Below are 23,640 nucleotides of genomic sequence, written 5' to 3' on the forward strand. Positions count from 1 at the left end.
GGGTGTTCCTGCTTCAAAGCAAACTATTGCTCGCTGGATCTGTAACACGATTCAGCAGGCTCATTCTGCGGCTGGATTGCCGCATCCAAAATCGATAAAAGCCCATTCCACAAGGAAGGTGGGCTCTTCTTGGGCGGCTGCCCGAGGGGTCTCGGCATTACAGCTTTGCCGAGCAGCTACTTGGTCGGGTTCAAACACTTTTGCAAAGTTCTACAAGTTTGATACCCTGGCTGAGGAGGACCTTGTGTTTGCCCATTCGGTGCTGCAGAGTCATACGCACTCTCCCGCCCGTTTGGGAGCTTTGGTATAATCCCCATGGTCCTTACGGAGTCCCCAGCATCCACTAGGACATTAGAGAAAATAAGATTTTACTCACCGGTAAATCTATTTCTCGTAGTCCGTAGTGGATGCTGGGCGCCCGTCCCAAGTGCGGACTTTCTGCAATATGTGTATATAGTTATTGCTTAATAAAGGGTTATGTTATGTTGGCATTTGTGGTTGATGCTTTGTTGTTGTTCACACTGTTAACTGGGTAAGGTTATCACAAGTTGTACGGTGTGATTGGTGTGGCTGGTATGAGTCTTACCCTGGATTCCAAAATCCTTTCCTTGTAATGTCAGCTCTTCCGGGCACAGTTTCCTTAACTGAGGTCTGGAGGAGGGGCATAGAGGGAGGAGCCAGTGCACACCAGTAGTACTAAATCTTTCTTAGAGTGCCCAGTCTCCTGCGGAGCCCGTCTATTCCCCATGGTCCTTACGGAGTCCCTAGCATCCACTACGGACTACGAGAAATAGATTTACCGGTGAGTAAAATCTTATTTTTAAACTAGGGCCTCTAAACTGCAATACTTAAGTACAGCCAACAGGTCATGTTTTCAGGATTTCATGCACATGTGAGTTAATCTAGTTTGTGTGGTCACTAATTGTTTCACCTGTTTCTGCAGGCAAAAAACGTAAAACAAAACCTGTTGTGGGTATTTGAATATTGGAGTCGAGAACAAAGTAACAGCATCCCACTGAGAGTAGGGGATAAATCTGCTTCAAGGGACCGATTCAGTAAAGATTGCAAATTCTGATAATTAGCAGAATTGGCAATCCTTTTATTAGCATGCTGGGGGCCGCCCATCGCAGTGCAAGGCCGCTCAGCATGCTGACCGCCGCCTTTCCCCCCTTGATTAAGCAGAAATTGCGATCGTATCGCAATTTCTGCTTCATCGAAGAAATTAGGGATGCCTCCTGTCGGCGCAGCTTACCTGTTCCCCCTGTTCACACCGCACTTTCCCCCGTTTGGCCGCTTCCGCAATGCTCCGTCTCCACCCTGGAAACGGAGCGTTACCGCATTGTCATTAACAATGGTGGCATGCACATTAACAGTGTCGGCAGGTGGAATGTCAACACTGTCAGAATATCAACTTGCGAGTTAGACTGTAGGCAGGAGTGCTAGGGTTAGGCTGTAGGGGAGGGTTATGGGTAGGTACTAGAGGGTGGGTTAGCAATAGGGTACAAATACTTACCAGACCACTGAAGCATTAGAGGAATGACCCAGAAGCCGCTGCTGAAGTCGCCCAGGAGAAGGTTAGTTACCACTGGGCTACCAGGGATGATATGTCAACATTCTAACAAGTGGACATTTTATCACTGGTGACCTTTTTGTACCCAACCCTAAGTCAGGATGGTCTTGCCAAAATCGGTACAATTGAATGGTCGGCCTCATCCCGAACCTCGACATAGAGGCAGGAGTGCAAAATGTATGTGTATATCAGTGTCACCCAAATGCATGTGTTTGCCGAGTACGGTGGCAGTGTTTGCGGTGGAGCCCTCGGTTACATCAGGCGATGGGAGGAGCTTGGCTGAGTCACCGCATACCTTACAGAGTACATGTGGAGCAGTGTAACTCCAGATTTCCCTTTAGCAAAGTGTGATTACTGAATCGGGTGAAGGGATGGAAAAGGCACATGCTTAGGGGTCCTCCTTACTGTGTGTGCACATAGCCATTTCTCATGCATTAAAGGACTTTCATTTCTCCATCTCTGATATGAAAAGATCATATATCCTGTCCTATACTACTAACTTCATGTCTCATGATTAATTTAAGCCATATATGAAGCTAAACAGGTTAAGATGTTAGGTTTGGAGTTGGTGTAATGAGGGGTGGTGGGATGTGATATTTATACATTTCTGCAGATGTTTCTGCCTCTCTAAATACATTTCAATGTAGCAACATTCCAGGGTCACCATTGGTCCATATCTACGCTGTGCATCCAATGAGCTTTGTCCATATTGTAATACTGTAAATCCTATAGTAGATACGGGATCAGAATGAATGGCCAATGGACGGTATGCCGGTGGTCATCGTACCGACAGTGGCATCCCATCCACCATAATACCAACAGCACCCCAGTAAGCCCCCTGACCCTAACCCTCCCTTGGTCGGTATAGCGACCGCCAGTATGCTGTCCCTCGGTTAGGTAACTGCTTCCCGTAGAAACACCCAGAGACAAGTCCATACATTTTGTGGACATAAAATAGTTCATTTATTGTGAATTTTGCAAAGACACATTTAAGCAACAAAATATACATTTGTGAACTTTAGATTTCATTCTATGTATTACTGGACCAGAGCAATAAATTAAATGTACACTATTTACATACAGAGGTCACCGGAGACTTACAACAATTTACATCTATCTAAAAAGAATACAAATAGATGGACAGTTTCCTCTTTAATCAATCCACAAAATTATTTATACTCTAAAATTAGAAACCAATTCTGCTTATTTCTTTGCATTTTGTCTAGTGCTACATTTAGGTAGAAATGATATATATATTTATCAGCATGCTCTTTATGTACACAATTCTCTTGTAGATTTTTACCTGCAAATGAAACAAAACATTTCTGACGATAAGCTTGAAATAAATGAACCATTAAACAGAGTCCCATGGAACGGACACACATCAATATCTCGTATACAGACGGGTGTTTTGGAGAACATCAAATGCTGGATTATAAAATGGCCGCTGACATTAGAATGGGATGGAACATATAACCTGATTCCCAAGAGGCTGAAAAGCCATTTCAGGTGATGTCCCTAAGTAGAACAAACAATGTGGGAGTCTTGAGGATTTTTTTTTTTTTTTTTTGGAAGGGGGGGGCTCTATGTATTAATACACAATTGTCTTAAAGCCATAGGCAAAATAATTCTGGAGCTTATATCAATACACAGTGTAATGTGAACAGATGTGCTGTAATCCGGTGCAACCAATCTGATTTAACACTCTAAACTGCTAGTAAATAAAAAGTACCTAGAATCTGATTGGTTGCTACTAGTTACAGTGCATTACTAGGAGTCGCACTGTTACTACACAGTCGCAATATGTACAGTACCATAAATTAAATTTATATCCACTGGTTTCTATTCAATTTTAGTCCTTTAACACTTCCGAAACAAAGCTTTTTCATGATGTTTTTCCTTTCAGCTATATAACCCTGTTGACTTCATCCTTTTGGTAAATAAAAAGTATAAATTTATCATGTTTGGGACAAAGCAAAGCAGAATGATCGCTGCACAAGAGAGACCGCTGTTGAGACGGAAAGTCAGGTCTCTGTAACCTTTGGCTAGATAATCAGATTCCTGTCTGAAATGCTGAATAACATATTGTAAACAATCGAGTTTATCTGCATAATCCACAGATGTGCAATGTCCGCTGCCCAGCCCGGTACACAGAGGCGTTTGGTCTATTTTCAAGTTATCTCTGTTTGAACCTGGAAACGTTGATGCTTATGCTGGACATACTTTAGCAATTTCAAAATTGTTAATTATAACAGTTGCCAAACATAGTTTGATGACAATTCCTGCAACTCCTAGGGTATTACAGTTAGGCCTCTATTTCAGACTTGTAGAAGTTGTTGTTTGCATGTCCTTTACATAAAGGAAATTTCCTTCATACAGTATACAGTATACCACCACGTCGGCTTAGATAAGAGATGATAATGAAAACCACCACTCCAAAAATAAACTCGCAGGTAAATGAATCCATTATGTACCAATATATAGAACTACTCTCCAAAGACATGATTGATAAGTATATCCAGCGGGATGCAGTCATGTGACCAGTGTTCGGGCTCCCGGCGGTCACTATGCCGACGCCGGGATCCTGAGCGCTCAAAATGCCGGCCGACGGAATGCTGACCTACAGGGTCTATTCCCACTCATGGGTGTCCACGACACCCATGGAGTGGAAATAGAACCTGTGGCAAGCTTTGTTGCACTCGCCCCCCTACCACCGGCATTCTGCTGCCAGGATCCCGGGGTCGGTATGCCGGCCGCCGGGATCACGATCCCAACCTTATCCAGCATACTGTCATACTGTTAGTAGATTCAGTTATATATTTTTATACATTTGTGCAATTTAATAAAATGTTAAAAGTGATGTTTGTCTGGTCACTGTAAGTGTTGAATACAGTAGATTTTTTTTACTGTAAGTAATAAAGATGTTCTTCCCTCACCCCGAGCCAGCGTTTGCTGATCTGCCCCCAGTCGCTTTCTCTCTCTCTCTCTCTACTGGGCATCCAATCACCTCTGCTCTGAGGAAGATCTGTCGTCCCCCACCCGGTGGACACTGTGGATGGCGGGCAGGACTTTGCCTGATATGTGGGACTGTCCTGTCAAATATTGTGACGGGTGGGACTCGGAGGTCTGGTATATAACATTTCCCTTGCTATATGCATTTAGTAATATCAGTAGATGCATGTTCTGTCATATGACAAAAACAAACAGAAAAGTACAAAGTCTCCCAGTGGTACTAATGTCAAATCCCAGTCGCTTGCTAAAAAAATTAAATAATATTTGACAGTGCTGTACAGTGTCTCTGATTTCCTGATAAGTGATATTCCGGATAGTGTAATAAAGTACAGGCTGTGATCTGGGTAAAGACTTGTCATGTCGTGTAATTAATGATTCCCTAAATATTGTTAATTCAGTTTTTCACTGAATTTATGACAACATTGTACAAGTAACGTGGTGTAGTGCAATTCAGCGGAGGTCGTCATTTAGTGACCTCTTCTATGCCAATGGTATAACGGATGATGGAACCTACCTTCTAGGAGTAATCTAGATCAGCAATAAATGTTGTGTCTGCAGGTTCTAGTAAAACCGGAGACACAAGAGTGGAAAAGCTGATACTTTTTAGAACATGACGTATTTCAGAGCTCACCTACATCAGAAGCACTTTACCCCTGTGGTATTGTCTTATATTCTCAGAGTGTCCATGACATGACAAGTTTTCTTCATACGTTTTATGTCTTTACTGAACAGCAGAAGCCCAGATGACTGTTGTAACTATTATTTTTACTATTATTATTATTTTAATAATTTTTTGTTACTACAGACCCGTCTATAGTTCCCTCTTCCACTTGGTAAAATAGGGTCAGGCCCTGTTTTCACAACATCTTCAGAAACATAGGCTGAAGTCATTAATATTACAAAAATACTCTTCATAATTTATGAATTAATTATTTAAAAACAGGTACAGTAGACACAATAGGAATTTCAGTAGAGCACAATGAACCGGAATGTAGTTATGTGACTGGTGGTCAGGAGACCAACGGTCACATGACCTCCCCCTACATCCCGCCCCTTCACATTCCTGACAGTTGGCATGCCGACCAACGGGGACTATTCCCACTTGTGGGTGTCCACGACACCCACAGAGCAGGAATAGAACCCGTGGGGACCGTAGGTCGCCACCAAGCCTGCAAGGGGCTTGCTGCACTTGCCACCCCCGCCGGGATTCCGCTGCCAGGATCCCGGCGTCGGTATGCTGATATGCGCTCTCCTGCCCACTGGTCACGCATACCACACCCCTATGAACCTGGTAGATCATGTTAGAGGCCCTTTTTTTTAATAATATTCTTATTAACATTTATAGCGATTTACTAAGTACTTTACAATCAGAGAATGTTTCATCTTTTACTTTGGATAATGCCTCTATGGAACGTACAATCTCTCTATCACAGACATACAAATTTGCGCACACACACACACGTACATGCTGATACACACACATATTGCCAGACACACCTTAGTGCCAGTACCGTCAGAAGAATGATTTTGGGAGGAAACCAGGGCACCTGGATAAAACTCACCCAAATACAGGGAGAACATACATTTAAGCTAAAGGGAAATCAGATATTAACATTTACTATGCAGTATATGTAACTTCCATCCAGGACAGACTGAAGGGATGCAGTTCTTGTGCCGGCTGTCGGGATCCTGGCTGTCAGGATACCGACACAGAGAATCCCGATTGCTGACAATACAGACAGCCGGAATCCCATCCACGACACCCATAGAGTGGGAAGAGAACCTGTGGCGGGCCACCGAGCCTGCAGCATGGCGAGCCCGCAAGGGGACTCTGCGCTCGCCCGCTGACGGCATCCTGACTGCCAGAATGCCTTTGTCTGCATACGGACGCCATTCCAACCGCCGGTATCTCATACTGAAGTCCTTACTCTCACCACTTGTATGCTTTGTTTCTACTCATGGCTTTGAGCGTGCATCTATTCTTTTTTCAGAGTGAGCATTTAAATTATTAACCCTTATAAAAATAAATTCATATATCTTCAATTCTGACAAGCTCCTACTGTATAACATTTAAAACAATTTTTAGAACTTATGATATAACAGTAGAATGCCGATTATCTGCCACCAGTTATCCTAATATGAACAAATAATATTTGATGGTATATAAGCTATAAAAGCTTAATTGTATTATTAAATTATGAAAACAAAAACATAAATAGTTTAATACATGTCATCTTCTAGGAACAATCGTATTGTTTGCAGCGGCGTTACTAGGGGTGACACCAAATTACCAGAGCTACTCTTCTATTTTGGTGTCACCGAGCAGCAGTGTGACCGGGGAGAGGCTAGGGATGCCCAGCAGTCGCCCAGAGCCATTGTCAAGCCCCCAGTGTGACACTAGGGCGGCATGGCTTTGTGGGAAAGAGGCAAAACACAAGTGTGCCTTCGGAGCGTACAAGAAGACCTGCCATGGATGTGACATGGTCAGTATTCACACCCTGGTGCCACCACTGATTATGTGAGCAAACCTCAGCCCCAATCAATTGGAATAATCCGCATTCTACTGTAGTTAATTATATTAATGTTTTTTTTTAATTATCAATGTTTTCGGTGGTTAGAAATCTGAAAACAACAATGCATTAAACAGGCTAAGCTTGCTTCCATTTAATGATGTTATAGTACACATATGCATGGGACACACAAGTCTTTGGTACGGACTTTTGATGCCAATTAAAAAGGGTGAGAAAACGGAGTATGTCCTGCTAGCCTAATAATAATCTTATGACAGATATAATGACTTACTGTTAGGGTTACCACCTCATCCCTTTAATTCAGGACACATTAATTACACAGGTTCTGTGGCTGATTAAAACCAGGTGAAATGGAGTCTTGAAGCTAGCCAGCCACATAACCTGTGTAATTAATATACAAATGAAAATCTAGTCACTTCTGTAATATACAGTAAATACGAATAATATGTCACACAGACAAATGGAGTCATTGCAGGTACTCACACCATACATGACAACTGAGGCAGAAACCTGCACTGTTCACCTCTATAAGACACATGAAGTGTAGGTACTATAGAATCAGGTTGTCACATCAGTACAGAAGAAACCAGCTGGCAGCAGATGTATGGAATTAATGCCATATATTCGGTAGTAGAATATAGGACAATCATTATGAAATGATGCATTCACTACTATAAGTTATATAGATATTAGACACAGAGAAGTTCTCTGGCCATATAAAAGCATGAGACTGTAGGCTGAATCCTTTTAAACATGTCACAAAATCAGTGTTGACTTTTTATATCCAATATAATTTAAAATAAGGGGTGCATTATTCATTATAATATACAAGTTTCCTAATGAGCACTGAAGTGATGACATCAGAACTAGCTGTTTATACATATTATTTACAGGAGTTTATACATATATTAATATTAAGATCACTTGTGCATTGCAATAGTATAAAAAAATCAGATGTGTATTCCGATGCTTCCACTTCTTCCCACCACCAGAAGAGGGCGCTCAACAACAACAAAATATATTGGGTCTCCTTTCCTGCTTAAGTATTTGCAAGTGATTAACTTGGCTTTATAAAGAGATTGCATTGTTAATGAGAACTAATACTAATGGGTTATATTATCAATGTACAGAGATACATTTTAAATAATTTAGTACCAGAAAAGGAACAGTGCGTCACTGTCTAGGCGAATAGGGTAGCTCCTGTTTTCTTCAGAGGAGCTATAAATCAGTATAGCTGTCAGCTTAGGTACTACAGTACATGCAGTATCTTTCATCCCATATCACTGCTGTACATCAGCTATTTCATAACTGATAGAAGAAACCATTTGGGTCAAGTTACAAATACACTGTATTCTATGGGGGCGGAAAATAACACCACCGATCATCTTGTACAGGTTGTCTCTTGCAGTTAGGCCAAGGATTGGAACCTCCGATCACATGAAATAGATAGTTCCTGCCATCTTCATCTGAACTGAAAAGACTGCCATACCAAAGAGCCTATTCATCAATGCCAGGTATTTTTATAATGGCTACCTTGCAAAGTACCGTACTTACTATGTATTATTTACCAAGTGAAGGAAAGACCTGCAATGGTGAAGGGAAATATAGAGGAAAGAGAGTGTAGGACCTGCAAACTGAGAGAAACCGCTTATCTTAGTAAGCATGTCTATGTATTATTCAAGTTATGGCCCCCATACATTCAACATATAAAGGGGCAACTGTCCCACTACCCCAATGGTCAGGTTGGGGAATCAGGAATATTAAACATGTTTCATTTCCCTGATTCCCGATGGATCACTGATCATCTCTAGCCGCCGATCGGTGGATGCGGACTGTGGATTGTGGTGGCGGCAGATTGGGGAAACGGGGCTGCAGATGTATGGGGGCCATTACTTATGTTACCTGGCAGAAACTCACACTGTTACAATGTTCTTTCCATTGTATTAAGTAGAACTTCTTCCAAAACATACAATGTGGCTTTGGGTGGAGTTCACTATATTAAGATAAAATAAGATTTTACTTACCAGGAATGCACCATTCACCTGATCTGCAGGGGTGCCCTAAAGGGGGGTACTCACGGAGCGATTGCTGCTTAAAATCTAAGCAATCTGACTAGATTACTTAGATTTTAAGCACAAATCACTCGTGTGTACCCCCCACAGCGATAGCGATGCGCAGCCCCGCACATCGCTATCGCCGGTCGCTCATTTCACCCACTGGGTGAAATGAGCAGCCCCCCGTCCTCCCCTGCATCGCTCAGCACACATCGCGCTGTGTTGAGCGGCGGGAGAGATGTGTGCTGAGCGGTTCGCTCAGCACACATCTCTCCCGTGTATACCAGCCTTAAGTCTTAAACAACTGATGTAAATCAGAAGTTCACAAGTGAAAGCATTGACAAAGCAAAAGTGCCTGTGTGAAACAGGCCAGTTATCGTAGTATAAAGATAAGCACTGGCCAATCGATGACTTTGGGCACATCCACTGATCAGAGAAGTGGAACTCTCCCGGTAAGTAGAACTCTGCATTTTGTCTTGGCATAGTGAGCAGCACCACCCAAAACTTTTCTGGAGAGTTCAAATGGATCTTTTGCAAACACCCATCGCTAAGCAGCGATCTGCTTTGTAGCTGTGCGATGCCCCTGCGTATTGTGGTGCATACGCATGTGCAGTTTGTGTCTGATCGCCGGCTGTGCGAAAACGCACAGCAGCGATCAGGTATGAATCGGCCCCAATGTCAGAACTACTTATAGAGGTAGAAAAAGTGCTGTACCATAATTTGCTCTCATACTGTACCTTCAGATCTGCTCAGTATGTATTTACCATTTAATGTTCCTTTCTCAATCCATATGTCTGGACCTAATCTTTATAAACAAGCACTTCCCACTGTTATATAATCTTACACTTTAAATATGACAGACAGAAAGAGAGGTGGTTCCGTATTCTATGAAATTAGGGGCAGACAAAGCTATACTGATTGGTATTACTGTACTTAATTCCTACTCATTCAAGGAGACTGCTCAACGTGGTAAAGAGGCAACAGGCATTGAAATCTCTGATCTATGCTTTAACAGAGTATTGTGTATTAATAGATGATAATTGCTTGTGTCAAATTTCTAAGATCAAAGGACATTGGCGTTTGGGATTATTTCACAAAGCTATTTTCACTTTTCATACTAATACAACATTCACTTACATCTGAGTGCATACATTGCATAAAATGACGTACATGCAGCCATGTTGTGAGTGGAAACCATGACATCTACACGTCAACTGGCATGATGGTACAGCAGACACGAGACAGATGTTGTCATGGGAAGATCTCCAGGTACAATCTGGGTGGATGGAACAGCAGCATTTGGTCATATCACTGTATGAAACGTTAAGCACCACCTAGGTAGAATGCCCAGAATTGTGGTAAGATTTCCATTGAAGTTCAATCATGATTACAACAAACTTGGCACTCGGTGATCAGGTGCTGTAGCGTAGAAAGAGCTTGCAAGTAGGATGTCTCAGGTAGATAAAAACGAAAGAAATCAGGGAAGCGTTAATTCCACTATCGGACAAGACCAGTCATAAGATGGACTCCGTTCACAAGACAAGTGTCACAGGACACAAGGAGTGCACTAAGATCGCAGTTCGTTCGTTGATTTGCGGGGAACAGCTTGGGAATTAAACATTTCCATGAATGCATTGTGGCAGTAACTTCGTGGAGTGAATATACCCTCACAGGCCAGTTTTAAAGTTGGTTGTTCCAGTTCAATGGGACATCAGCTCACTGCAAAACAAATGAAAAAGCCGTCAGTATGAAGATAATAAAGTGATGGCGGGTTACGTCTACAAAATCATGCTGAAGCATAGCACTGAGTGAGAAGCCCAGTATTGTGATGACCATAATAAGAGCATGCTCCAAGGCACATATTACTAGATGGGGGAAAAAAGTCATTTACAAACTGGCAGACAATCACAGAAGCGCAGAGACCCATGAGCCAAGACGGTGGCATACGGTAGGAAGCAGGGTCAGACTGGCCCACAGGGGTACCAGGGAAACCACCGGTAGGCCCCACTGCCTGAGTGCCCACTCCTTCCTCTAGGGATCAGGTTCCAGACTGTGCACTTGTATTATACATGGTAGATATGTTGCATTACACTGCACTAGACTATTGTGTATTTCAAGCCTCTGTAGAGGCTGGCCACACCCCCTTTGTAGCCTGGCCACACCGTTAAGTATGGGCCCCTATTACTGCATTCCCCCGGTGGGCCCTTCATGTCCCAGTCCGACACTGGTAGGAAGGATATGTTGTGCTGACTAATGGGAGGGATAAGATTCATTGAGGACATTCCTTGTTAAGTTGCAAGCGTTTTGACTTTTGCACCGGAGTGCTAAAAGGAGATGTCATTTTGCAGGACAGGATTATTTAAATGAGACAAAGCAGTGGAGACGGCACATTTACAGGGCAGATTCCCAAGTTCTAAAATGTTATTTTCACCACCTCAGAGATGCTAGAAATAGGGTCTCCTTCCCACTATTATACGGGACACACATTCTGCAGGAAAGCACATTTCTCTACTGTAAGTAATGTACTAATCAGTCATTTGCAAGTGTCACATGTAATTAAGGCACTCCTGATGTCCCCTTTCATGATTCATTTGAGAGATAAGTACATTTGTACGGAGCAGTATTTTGTTTTAAGGGAGGTTTATATACCATCACAGAACGCCAGTCACAAACATGATGTGGGTGTGAACCTTGAAAAACTGCACATAAAGGAACATTGCAGGGTATGCAGTTTGTAAATGACTTTTAGAAACATGAAAAGGCAGTAACAACCTGGCGCATACAGCAAGCAGTCGGCAGCAAATGCAGCACAATAGTATTTGCATGTCATTTTAAAAGCAATTTACCTGTATTCAGTGCAAGACAGTTAAAGCACGTCATTCCCGGATACAGAAATGCCTTCAACCCTTCCTACTTCGTGCAACACTACATACAACGGTGCATATGCTTAGGTTATGATTTCACTCTCTAAAGCAGTGGCAGGCAGCCTGATACACTTCATGGGCAAAGTAGTCCTCTAACCTTCAAATGGGCTGCACTCTGCTCTTCATATGTACATGTATCTGATTTTTCCACAATAAATAACAATTCATTTTGCATTATTTATCTAATAGCTGAAGCAACAGACTTCACTCCCTGATTCAGGTCCGTAACTAGGAAGAGGCTAAGGGGGCATGCGCCCTGGGTGCCGGATTTGAGGGGGCGCCAAGAAGTTACAGAGGAACATTTTTTTTTTGTTTTGTTTTTTACTGGCAGTGCTGTGCTGTGAGGCAGTAGACAGCACCCTTGGCAATGTCTCTGACCCACCTGTCTTCCCACAGCTGGCTCCAACGCTGTATGGGTGAGCTCCAGTACCTGGGATCTCTCCTTTGCCGGCTACTGTCTTAAACTCTCTTCTTTGCCACACAGTGCTGCGACTAGCGTGCAATGCACCGTACAAGCTATAGAAGCGCACTGTGCTCTCAGTTAGCAGTATCAAGCTCCGCTTTGCCTCCCAGATGGGGGGATTTGGTGTAGCTTATAGGGGGATGTAGTGTACCATATAGGGTATGTAGTGTAGTAATGTATTGCAGTATATAGGGGCATTGTAGTGATGTAGTGTAGCATATAGGGTATGTAGTGTAGTAATGTATTGCAGTATATAGGGGCATTGTAGTGATGTAGTGTACCATATAGGGTATGTAGTGTAGTAATGTATTGCAGTATATAGGGGCATTGTAGTGATGTAGTGTAGCATATAGGGTATGTAGTGCAGTGCATAGGGGCATGTAGTGTAGTGATGTATTGCAGTATATAGGGGCATGTAGTGCACTGATGTGGTGTAGCATATAAGGGGATGTAGAGTAGTGATGTAGTGTAGCATATAGGGTATGTAGTGCAGTGCATAGGGGCATGTAGTGTAGTGATGTAATTCAGCGTGTAGGGGTTGTAGTATAGTGATGTAGTGCAGTGACGAAGTGTTATGATATAGTGCAATATAGATACAGTGGAGCATGTAGTTGAACACACAGGCGGGGCATGTGATGCATACTGTAGAGCATTTGAGGCACATAGGGGAATATTGTATCCCCTTTTTTAAAATTTACTGGTTATCTGACATTTTAGTCTGACAGAGTTTGTTTTACTTTTGTTTGGGGGGGGGGGGAGGGGGGACGCAAACTATTGCCTTGCCCCGGGTGATGAAAATCCTAGTTTTGGCCCTGCCTGATTGCGCATTCGTAAATGAATATAAAATGGTGGCTGCTCAATCAATTTAATAGTCCGTCACAGGCGCATGAAAGGGAGAGGTTATTCTGGACAAGAAAAAAGGAAAAATATTCAACCAGCACATTGGCAGTTTACTTATATCTGTGCAAATATATGCAAACTGAGATGTTTTTCTATCATCATGTAGTATTCAAATTTCTTTGCTGATCCTTTGCAGTGTGCTGGGGGAATAGTTTTTTCTGTTTTTTTCCTGACTAGAATATCCCCTCCCTAATATGCACCAGAGAAAGATTATTAAATTGATTGAGCAGCCACTATTTTATATTACTATTCTGAGAGGTATGGATGGAATCAGCATTTGGAGGATATTGGGGTTCTTCCAGGTGGCTTTCAATTTAGATATTTATGTATGTGCTATTACTATGTTGCATAACATTATGCAATCATATAACCTAGAGTGTGTGCTAGTTTACATAGTGTTAGGTACTCCCAGAAACAGATGCCTTTACATGGCCTGGCAGCTTAATCATATCTTTGCAAACTGTATATGCAAAATGAGATCTCTGTATTTCTATTATCATGTAGTATTCAAATCGCATGCTGATCTTTTTCAGTGTGCTGGAGGAATATTTTTGCATTCATAAATGATAAAAATCAGTATATCTAGAGTTTCACTAATGGTGCATTGTAGCTAACACAATTTAAATAGGACAGCTACTACTGGGAACAAGAAGAAATATTCTGTACATTCCCAGTGATTACCAGGGAATAGAAAGGTAGCTAACCAGGAGTTTAACTAATTCCCCTTTAAGGCAAATACTTCAAAACCGTATAATAGAAAGAAGTGTGGTAAGCGCCTTTTCCAAACAAGAATGGTATCCAACTTCGTTTTAAATTTAAATAGGTTTATTGCATAAATACAATAAGTATAATAAATATCCTATAATGCCCCAGGTGGTCCACTGGTGGCCGTCAAAGTGAGAGGCCTCTGCTGAAGGTAAAAACCCTGTTTGTGAAGATTTCTGATTGAATCTAGCTTATGCAGAACAGACACACGGTGTATTTGATTGTATTGTATTTGTATATTTATATGCTTAATGTATTTAAGCAATAAACCTGTTTAAATTTAAAAAACTGAGTTGATACCATTCTAGGTTGGAAAAGGCGCTTCCACACTTTTTTCTATACTAATGGGAACAAGCACTGAAAAGCTAAGCTTGATAAATTGCATGCATGTGCAGTCCCTAAAGATATAGGGGACAGTGGCTTTTGTTAACTACTTAAATGTTGTTGAAATTGGTTAAGTAAATAGCACTGTGAGGATTCAATAAATAAGCTCCTAAATCATCAACTGAGACACTGATCTGTACTAACATATTTGCAGGCGCGTTGCAAGCTAAAACAAGCAAACATAATAATAAAGCGGGAAGGGGCTGCAAATGAAGGTTCAGAGGCCCGTCTGATGCCCATCACTGCTGTAAGTAAAGCAATACTACTGTTTACCCAAAGCACAAACTATATATCAATATGTCCTATGAATTGTTACGGAGGTCAGCAGGCATCTTCCATTATGTCACATAGGCCCTCATTCCGAGTTGATCGCTCGCTGCCGATTTTCGCAGCGCAGCGATCAGGTGGAAAAACGGCAATTCTGCGCATGGTACGCAGCGCACATGCGCTAAGTACTTTCACACAAAACTTTGTAGTTTTACACAAGCTCGAGCGACGCTTTTCAGCGGCTCGAGTGTTCGTTGTTTGATTGACAGGAAGTGGGTGTTTCTGGGCGGCAATTCAGCGTTTTCAGGGAGTGTGCTAAAAAACGCAGGCATGCCAGGTAAAAAACGCAGGAGTGGCTAGAGAAACGGGGGAGTGGCTGGCCGAACGCAGGGCGTGTTTATGACGTCAAACCATGAACAAAACAGACTGCAGTCATCGCAAGCTAGGAGTACGTCTTGAGCCACTCTGAAACTGCATGAAATTTTTAAGTAGCAGAACTGCTAACCTTTCGGTCGCACTTCTGCTAAGCTAAGATACACTCCCAGAGGGCGGCGACCTAGCGTTTGCATTGCTGCTAAAAGCAGCTAGCGAGCGATCAACTCGGAATGAGGACCATAGCCCTTCTGCAGTACTATTTAACCTGTAAATATTTTTTTTTCCAACTAAATAAATCAAAAATTTCACTTTTTCCAAGTCAATCATTTCCACACTGAAGTACCCAACTCCATGCATCCTGTATTTGCATCTTCACGTTCCCAAACCATTTGCTGATGATGTTGAGACACCAGGCAGAAATCAGTCAGCTAGCCATGCCAGTCATTAGAAGAACTCAGAGGGTCATTACCGTTATAACACTGCTTACTGAACATTAGCTCAGCTTTGCCTTGCTGCAAATATGAAAATGAGTTTGTGTCAAAACAACATATCGGAAAGCTGGAATTCATGACCTCAAAATCCTTTAATGTGTTGAAAAGCTCTCACGCACCGGATCATTTAGGTGGCTCATATTGCCATTTTCATGCACAAGGAACGTGGCACCATATGACAATGAGTAATGTGTAAGGTTAATATTGTTTTGCTACAGAGCTCAGTGGCTTCTAGTCAGATGGTGGAAATGTTTTGCTATTCTCTGCTTCCAAGTTCTAAACTGAAAATGATGGTATCATAAAAAAAATATATTGCGAAAATTCAAAATGTAACCCTAGTAATGACACAGCACAGAAATGCAGAGTTATTTATAAAAGGTTTATACTTTTTAGTAGATTTAATTCAGCATTTAATTTTTGTGTATATTGAAGTGTCCAACTTCCAAACACATTCCAGAGATAACTAAGCAGATGTCATAATGAACAAGATGTTGGAGTATTCTTAAATCAGTAAAATTGCAACTAAGGGCTATATTCAATTGAAGTCGAAAGCTACCGTCTGTCGAAAAGACGGCAGTTTTCGACTTTTTAAGGTCGAATCGTGATTCGACCTATTCAATATAACCCAAAATTTTTCGATAAGTCGATGAATTTCGACTTGTCGAAAAGCACGTGGATCGGTGGAATAGCTGCCAATCTACGTGCTTGTGTCGAAAACAGGGCAGCCCCCTTTTCGACCATCTCAGTCCGACATAAAAAAATGTCGGACTGAGATGTGGGAGGAGGAGAGGGGGGAGAGCCACAGGGAGACGGGGACAGCTGCGGGCATATAGGGGAGATCAGCGCTGCAGCAGGATGTCACACAGCCGCGCCGCTCACGGCAGCTTCCACACGGCTCCAGCAAGTCACGCTTGCTGGAGCCGGGTGGACACTGCCGTGAGGTCGGGCGGCTGTGTGACATCCTCCTGCAGCGCTACTGTAGTGCTGATCTCCTCCGTCTGCCGGCGGCTGTCCCTGCTGGTCTCCCCGCGGCTCGCCCCCCCTCTCCTCCTCTGGGTCCCTCATCTCAATTCGACTTGAAAAAGTCGAATTGAGATGAGATTTAAGAGGGGTTGTCTGCTCCATTCCGACAAATGCATGTCGGAATGGATCCGATGCTAATTGAATATACCCCTTAATATTTACATTTATTTTCTTAAAAGGAAAATCTACTTTGGAAAAGCCGTTTTCTTTCATGAGTGACTCATTACAGTATTAATGACCCCCAATTCGGACCTGCACTCTACTGTAACTTGTTTGCTGTCACAGTCAAGGGATGAGGAGCTGGACACACTTCTAGTTCTGAAGTATCAATGCAGTCCACAGCATTCTGTGCTATAAACAAGTGGTGTGTAACAACGTTTCTCTTGTCTGGATAGCCTGCAGACCCTGTCCATTAAGGTATAGCATTAGTTATACACCTTAATCAATTCAGATAGACACTAGGGGGTGAGTTGTCCCCACCACTGGTCCCGCAAGTCAAACCCCCTCATGGCCCAACCTCACCCCAGATTTGTGGATTTTTGTTTGCAGACGCACTTACTAAGTCTCATATAATTGAAATGACCCCTAGTCTAGGAGGAGTTGAATTACCATCTCACACTTAGCTGCCATTTGAAATTGTTCTTTGCAAAAGTTAATACAAACTTATTAACCAAAAGTTTGAATTACTTTAAAATAAAGCAATTTAGCAGAAACGTAGGTGGAGAATATGCCATATACAAACACGAGATTCTGTTAAATTCTGACTTGCTATAATAAATGATAAATACATAAATGATTTCAACTGGTGTAGTATTTTACTTCTAGGCTTTTGTAAGTTGCCAATTTAGTTATAAAAAAAAAAGAGAACTAAATAGCAATCCTATAAAGCAATGCAAGCGTCTTTAAGCTATAAATCAGACTGCCAGGAATTTTTAAAAACTGCATTGGCTGAAAGATGGGAGAGGTCATATAAATTATTTTGATAACTGAACACATAATCATAAATGGGTGTCCAAACTGTGCCAATAACACAATACTCTGCTGCAATATACTTTGAAAATGATCTCCAGAAGAATCAAACAAAAATGTTAGACCTGTTTTGTCTTTGTTACTCAATACTGTATATTCACAATGGAGCTTATATTACACATTAGTTCCCCTAGCGCACACTACCTAGGGCTGACTTGGACTCCTGCAGACAAAGCTACTTACTGTACTTGAGCCGGAACTTGACTGGCTGAGTTTATCAAAACGAAATTTGAGGTTGGATCTTGGGGAATTTCTACTCTTTATATCTGCGAGAAGGAAAAATGATCAGATGTGCACTTGACTGGGTACTTTAATCATTGAACTTCTTATAAATAGCAAAAGGCAGATGAAAGGATAAATAAGCCATCTTATTGTACTCAAAGCTCTATATTTAATTATCTCTGAATAGATATCAAATGTACTAGTATTTTGTATTGCTCTGGGCATCTCTGGGTTTCTTTCCGCTATATTCTAATAGGGTATATGCAAAGCACTGAGGCAAACTAGGAGCACCCACCTGTATTTCTATTTTGTTACTTTTCTAACTCATTATAATGATGCACTGAACAGATAGGCAGTAGGCAGTTACCCAACTGTTCCACTAAGCAGTAGCCCTGGGGCAGTGCCTACGGCCAGTCTGAGAGGTGCATTTTTATCAAGATGTACAAACAAAGGATTGCTTTTGGATTACTGGTGGACCGGCATGCCTCCTCAACCAAGAGCTGAGCTGCGAAAAAGGATTGATTTGACAAATATGGGTAAAACCTAATGATTAAGATCTTAATGGTACTCTAGTAGACCGGCATTTGACAGCCTTGGCAGTGATGCATTCATGAAGCCAGGTATTATTGTAAGGGAAAAATCTTCTATTTCTATTCATGTCTCAACAGGCTTGCAGAACAACTCATAATAACATTAGGGATGATGCCTTGCCTCTTGGTGACTGGTGGTGTTCAGGGCCACAGTGCTTGTTCTGTTGGGTGAAGTAATCTAAGAAGATTCAAAGTGAGGCAAAAAAGTAACTTTATAATGGTTCTTATTTGTGCTGAAATGATATCATGCAACATTTGTTGGTATGGCTCCTGCCCACATTGAAATACTGTCCTGTTTCTATGTATGTGAAACAGTGTACGAAACAGCTCAGTAAATACAAACTGGTCTCTAGTACTTAGTGTCATAGACATAGTGTAATAAGGGAAGCACCTGTGGGACTCCTGCACATGATTACAGGGGTAGTGGAAGTATGGTTCTCGAGCGTAGGAGACGAACTGTAGACAAAAACTTCCTGTTTGTTGGGTGATGCGGTCAGTGGTTGGCTGCCCTGTGGAAAATGTTTGTAAAAATAAATTTAGATCCTTTGTTAAATACTACTACATTTAGCTTGTGCAGAAATAAACAATTGTCCGTCATTAAGTGCCAATTTCAGGGCACTGGATTGTGGTCAAGACGTTCAGAGCGATAGACAGTAGGCTGAGAGATATTTCCCTAAAATCACTATAAACTTGTGTTTTAGTGTGAAAAAAGCTCTAAGGGCATGAACACACCCACAATGAGAGTCACTCCCCATCATGTTTTAGCCAAGCCCTCATCCCAGTCATCCTGAAATTGCCATTGCCCTTTGTTTAGAGGTATGAATTAGGAAATGTGCAGAAAATGTTCAGTACTCCATTTCAACCAGCTACTGCTGTAAAGTAAATTAAAATACTGTATACTGTATGGTTGGTTGCTACTGAATACAGAACACGTGGTCATTACATCATTGTATTAAATAACCCCAGTGTTATGTACTACACCAGTGACCTCAAAGGCACGACATGCAGCATGAGGCATTTCACATAAATTGTGGTACTAATTGGAAAGAAAAATTTTATTCTATGTTCATAGACATGTATAGCTGGGTACACACTTGGCCGACAGGTCTAACGATTGGCAAGGTTTATGCACAAACAATCTTGTGCATACACACTTACCAATCCACAGCCAGACATGCCTGGCCACAGGAACTGGTAATGACGTCATTGTCAGCGGTTCCTGTGGCTGGATTGGATTGGTCGGCAAGTTGCCCATACATACAGTTAGATGTATTGATATATCTGCAAGATACTGTATATCCACAGCTGCCATGCTGCACAGCCTTCATGATATGTCTATGAAGAACAACGTTCACAGGATGTATTGGTTGTACTCACAAGCCAATGGTCCATGGACAATATATAATTCGTCGGTTGTACGAGTGGTATATCGCCAAGTGTGTACCCATCATATGTCACAGATGAGAAAAATCTTTTGTGATCTCCTGATAATAATATTGCTTGGATATACTTTTAATTACACTTAAAAGATAGGCTTTCTCCAGTTAAGCCATATTGCACATTTGTTCATGAAGAACCACCTCCTTACAAACCTACATGCAAGGATGTTTGCTCATTTGTCATATGGTAACACAGAACCTTAAACATAACTTGCCATGTGACTATTGCCACTTGAGTTCCATGTAAACAATGTTGTAGCAGATTATATGCGTCATAAAAGTCCCAGTAAGAATTTACTAACTTTTCCAGTGCCATGCAGGTTTCCAACACATTGCAATATTAATGTAAAATGGTAACCAAATGATAGACAGTGTCTAATTAGACAGTCAATAGATAGACACCACATATTAGACAGACTTTAGGTCGACAGGGTCAAAAGGTCAACATGAAAAAGGTAGACACTTTAAAAGAAAAAAGTACATGTTCCCTCTCTTCTCTTTCCTGGGACCCACCCTCTCTGTCCTGCCACCTTGTTCCCTCTCTTCTCTTTCCTGGGACCCATCCTGTCTGTCCTGTCACCTTGTTCCCTCTCTTCTCTTTCCTGGGACCCATCCTGTCTGTCCTGTCACCTTGTTCCCTCTCTTCTCTTTCCTGGGACCCACCCTCTCTGTCCTGCCACCTTGTTCCCTCTCTTCTCTTTCCTGGGACCCATCCTGTCTGTCCTGTCACCTTGTTCCCTCTCTTCTCTTTCCTGGGACCCATCCTGTCTGTCCTGTCACCTTGTTCCCTCTCTTCTCTTTCCTGGGACCCACCCTCTCTGTCCTGTCACCTTGTTCCCTCTCTTCTCTTTCCTGGGACCCACCCTCTCTGTCCTGCCACCTTGTTCCCTCTCTTCTCTTTCCTGGGACCCATCCTGTCTGTCCTGTCACCTTGTTCCCTCTCTTCTCTTTCCTGGGACCCACCCTCTTTGTACTGCCACCTTGTTCCCTCTCTTCTCTTTCCTGGGACCCATCCTGTCTGTCCTGTCACCTTGTTCCCTCTCTTCTCTTTCCTGGGACCCACCCTCTCTGTCCTGCCACCTTGTTCCCTCTCTTCTCTTTCCTGGGACCCATCCTGTCTGTCCTGCCACCTTGTTCCCTCTCTTCTCTTTCCTGGGACCTATCCTGTCTGTCCTGTCACCTTGTTCCCTCTCTTCTCTTTCCTGGGACCCACCCTCTCTGTCCTGCCACCTTGTTCCCTCTCTTCTCTTTCCTGGGACCCATCCTGTCACCTTGTTCCCTCTCTTCTCTTTCCGGGGACCCACCCTGTCTGTCCTGTCACCTTGTTCCCTCTCTTCTCTTTCCTGGGACCCATCCTGTCTGTCCTGCCACTATGTTCTCTTTCCTCTCTCTTGGAATGGCACATTGTACCCATCATGTACAACTAAATTGCCCCCTATAAAATGATAGGTAGAAGCTTCTCTACTTGTTCATTCTCCACTCATTAGAATGTTTCATTCATCTCATCCTATATTCCAGAGAACTAGACAATAACATTTTGCTATAACTTACTGGGCTTGCATTAACCTATATCAGAGGCTGTCTGTTCTTTGCTAATGCCCAAAAACTAAAATCTTAATTACACTAACAAATGAAAGCCCTATCCCGGTTAAATTAAAAAAAATGCACAAACATGCAAAAAAAAGTTACCTTCCAAACTACGTCACCACAGTTACATAAAAAGAAACGTATAAACTGTATGTATGAGATGAGAAAGAAAAAAGTACATGTTTTTCAACTATTTCATACCTTCTCTATCCATGTCAGCATAGAGTTGGTTATAAACCTTGTGGCGAGCGCAGCAAGCCCGAAGCATGGCGAGCGGTTGCTATTCTACAATTGGGGTTCCCAGATGACTAAACTATCCACACAAACCACAAAAATGCAATAAAAATGGTGTCTACCTTTTTTTTTGTGTCGACCATTTTCATGTCGACCTATTGATCCTGGCGACCTTTTGTACTGTCTTCCTTTTTCATGTTGACCTTTTGACCCTGTCGACCTAATGTCTGTCTAACATGTGATGTCTATCTATTGACTGTCTAACTAGACACTGTCTATCATCCCGCACCCATGTAAAATACAGTCTTTATAGACATCCCTATTAATAATAAACCAATTGATGTGCACGGTTTCACCATCTGTTATGGAGATACTTTGTGTTTCCTTGGGTATGAAAAACCACCTGTTTGGCTTCATGTTTTTATGAATAAATAGCTTTACCTTTCATATGTTTTTGGAGACTTCAATAAAAGCCCATGAGGGATGTTCCAGAGATCTGTGCAAGCCTATCATTATATGCTGAACTACAAGTGGCTTCTTGTGAGTGAATTGTGCAGGGGACCCACCCTCTCTGTCCTGCCACCTTGTTCCCTCTCTTCTCTTTCCTGGGACCCATCCTGTCTGTCCTGTCACCTTGTTCCCTCTCTTCTCTTTCCTGGGACCCACCCTCTCTGTCCTGCCACCTTGTTCCCTCTCTTCTCTTTCCTGGGACCCACCCTCTCTGTCCTGCCACCTTGTTCCCTCTCTTCTCTTTCCTGGGACCCATCCTGTCTGTCCTGTCACCTTGTTCCCTCTCTTCTCTTTCCTGGGACCCATCCTGTCTGTCCTGTCACCTTGTTCCCTCTCTTCTCTTTCCTGGGACCCACCCTCTCTGTCCTGCCACCTTGTTCCCTCTCTTCTCTTTCCTGGGACCCATCCTGTCTGTCCTGTCACCTTGTTCCCTCTCTTCTCTTTCCTGGGACCCATCCTGTCTGTCCTGTCACCTTGTTCCCTCTCTTCTCTTTCCTGGGACCCACCCTCTCTGTCCTGTCACCTTGTTCCCTCTCTTCTCTTTCCTGGGACCCACCCTCTCTGTCCTGCCACCTTGTTCCCTCTCTTCTCTTTCCTGGGACCCATCCTGTCTGTCCTGTCACCTTGTTCCCTCTCTTCTCTTTCCTGGGACCCACCCTCTTTGTACTGCCACCTTGTTCCCTCTCTTCTCTTTCCTGGGACCCATCCTGTCTGTCCTGTCACCTTGTTCCCTCTCTTCTCTTTCCTGGGACCCACCCTCTCTGTCCTGCCACCTTGTTCCCTCTCTTCTCTTTCCTGGGACCCATCCTGTCTGTCCTGCCACCTTGTTCCCTCTCTTCTCTTTCCTGGGACCTATCCTGTCTGTCCTGTCACCTTGTTCCCTCTCTTCTCTTTCCTGGGACCCACCCTCTCTGTCCTGCCACCTTGTTCCCTCTCTTCTCTTTCCTGGGACCCATCCTGTCACCTTGTTCCCTCTCTTCTCTTTCCGGGGACCCACCCTGTCTGTCCTGTCACCTTGTTCCCTCTCTTCTCTTTCCTGGGACCCATCCTGTCTGTCCTGCCACTATGTTCCCTTTCCTCTCTCTTGGAATGGCACATTGTACCCATCATGTACAACTAAATTGCCCCCTATAAAATGATAGGTAGAAGCTTCTCTACTTGTTCATTCTCCACTCATTAGAATGTTTCATTCATCTCATCCTATATTCCAGAGAACTAGACAATAACATTTTGCTATAACTTACTGGGCTTGCATTAACCTATATCAGAG

At 42.7% G+C, this 23,640-nt stretch overlaps 2 protein-coding genes across 10 annotated transcripts in view; one reads left to right on the forward strand and one right to left on the reverse strand.

The window, feature by feature from the left end:
• LOC135049969 (tapasin-related protein-like) overlaps nucleotides 1-4,855 on the forward strand; it is a 63,033-nt gene extending 58,178 nt beyond the window's left edge. Inside the window, exon 9 of the mRNA XM_063956016.1 lies at nucleotides 2,866-4,855. The gene's annotated coding sequence lies outside the window, so the exon portion shown is untranslated. The remainder of the gene's footprint in view (nucleotides 1-2,865) is intronic.
• Nucleotides 4,856-7,231: 2,376 nt separating this feature from the next.
• The window catches only part of RAP1GAP2 (RAP1 GTPase activating protein 2), a 1,491,256-nt gene continuing 1,474,847 nt past the window's right edge, over nucleotides 7,232-23,640 (reverse strand). For 6 of the 9 annotated variants that reach the window (XM_063956011.1, XM_063956008.1, XM_063956010.1 and 3 more), the window contains 4 exons: nucleotides 18,992-19,109; nucleotides 18,722-18,778; nucleotides 17,972-18,054; nucleotides 7,232-10,886 (listed from right to left, as the gene is read on the reverse strand). In XM_063956011.1, the coding sequence (XP_063812081.1) occupies nucleotides 10,884-10,886; nucleotides 17,972-18,054; nucleotides 18,722-18,778; nucleotides 18,992-19,109 (261 nt within the window). In that variant the 3' untranslated portion in view covers nucleotides 7,232-10,883. The remainder of the gene's footprint in view (nucleotides 10,887-17,971; nucleotides 18,055-18,721; nucleotides 18,779-18,991; nucleotides 19,110-23,640) is intronic. The other 3 variants (XM_063956013.1, XM_063956009.1, XM_063956015.1) reach the window with 2 other exon arrangements.

The sequence above is a fragment of the Pseudophryne corroboree genome, chromosome 2 (assembly GCF_028390025.1).
Source record: "Pseudophryne corroboree isolate aPseCor3 chromosome 2, aPseCor3.hap2, whole genome shotgun sequence".
NCBI classification, from domain to species: domain Eukaryota; kingdom Metazoa; phylum Chordata; class Amphibia; order Anura; family Myobatrachidae; genus Pseudophryne; species Pseudophryne corroboree.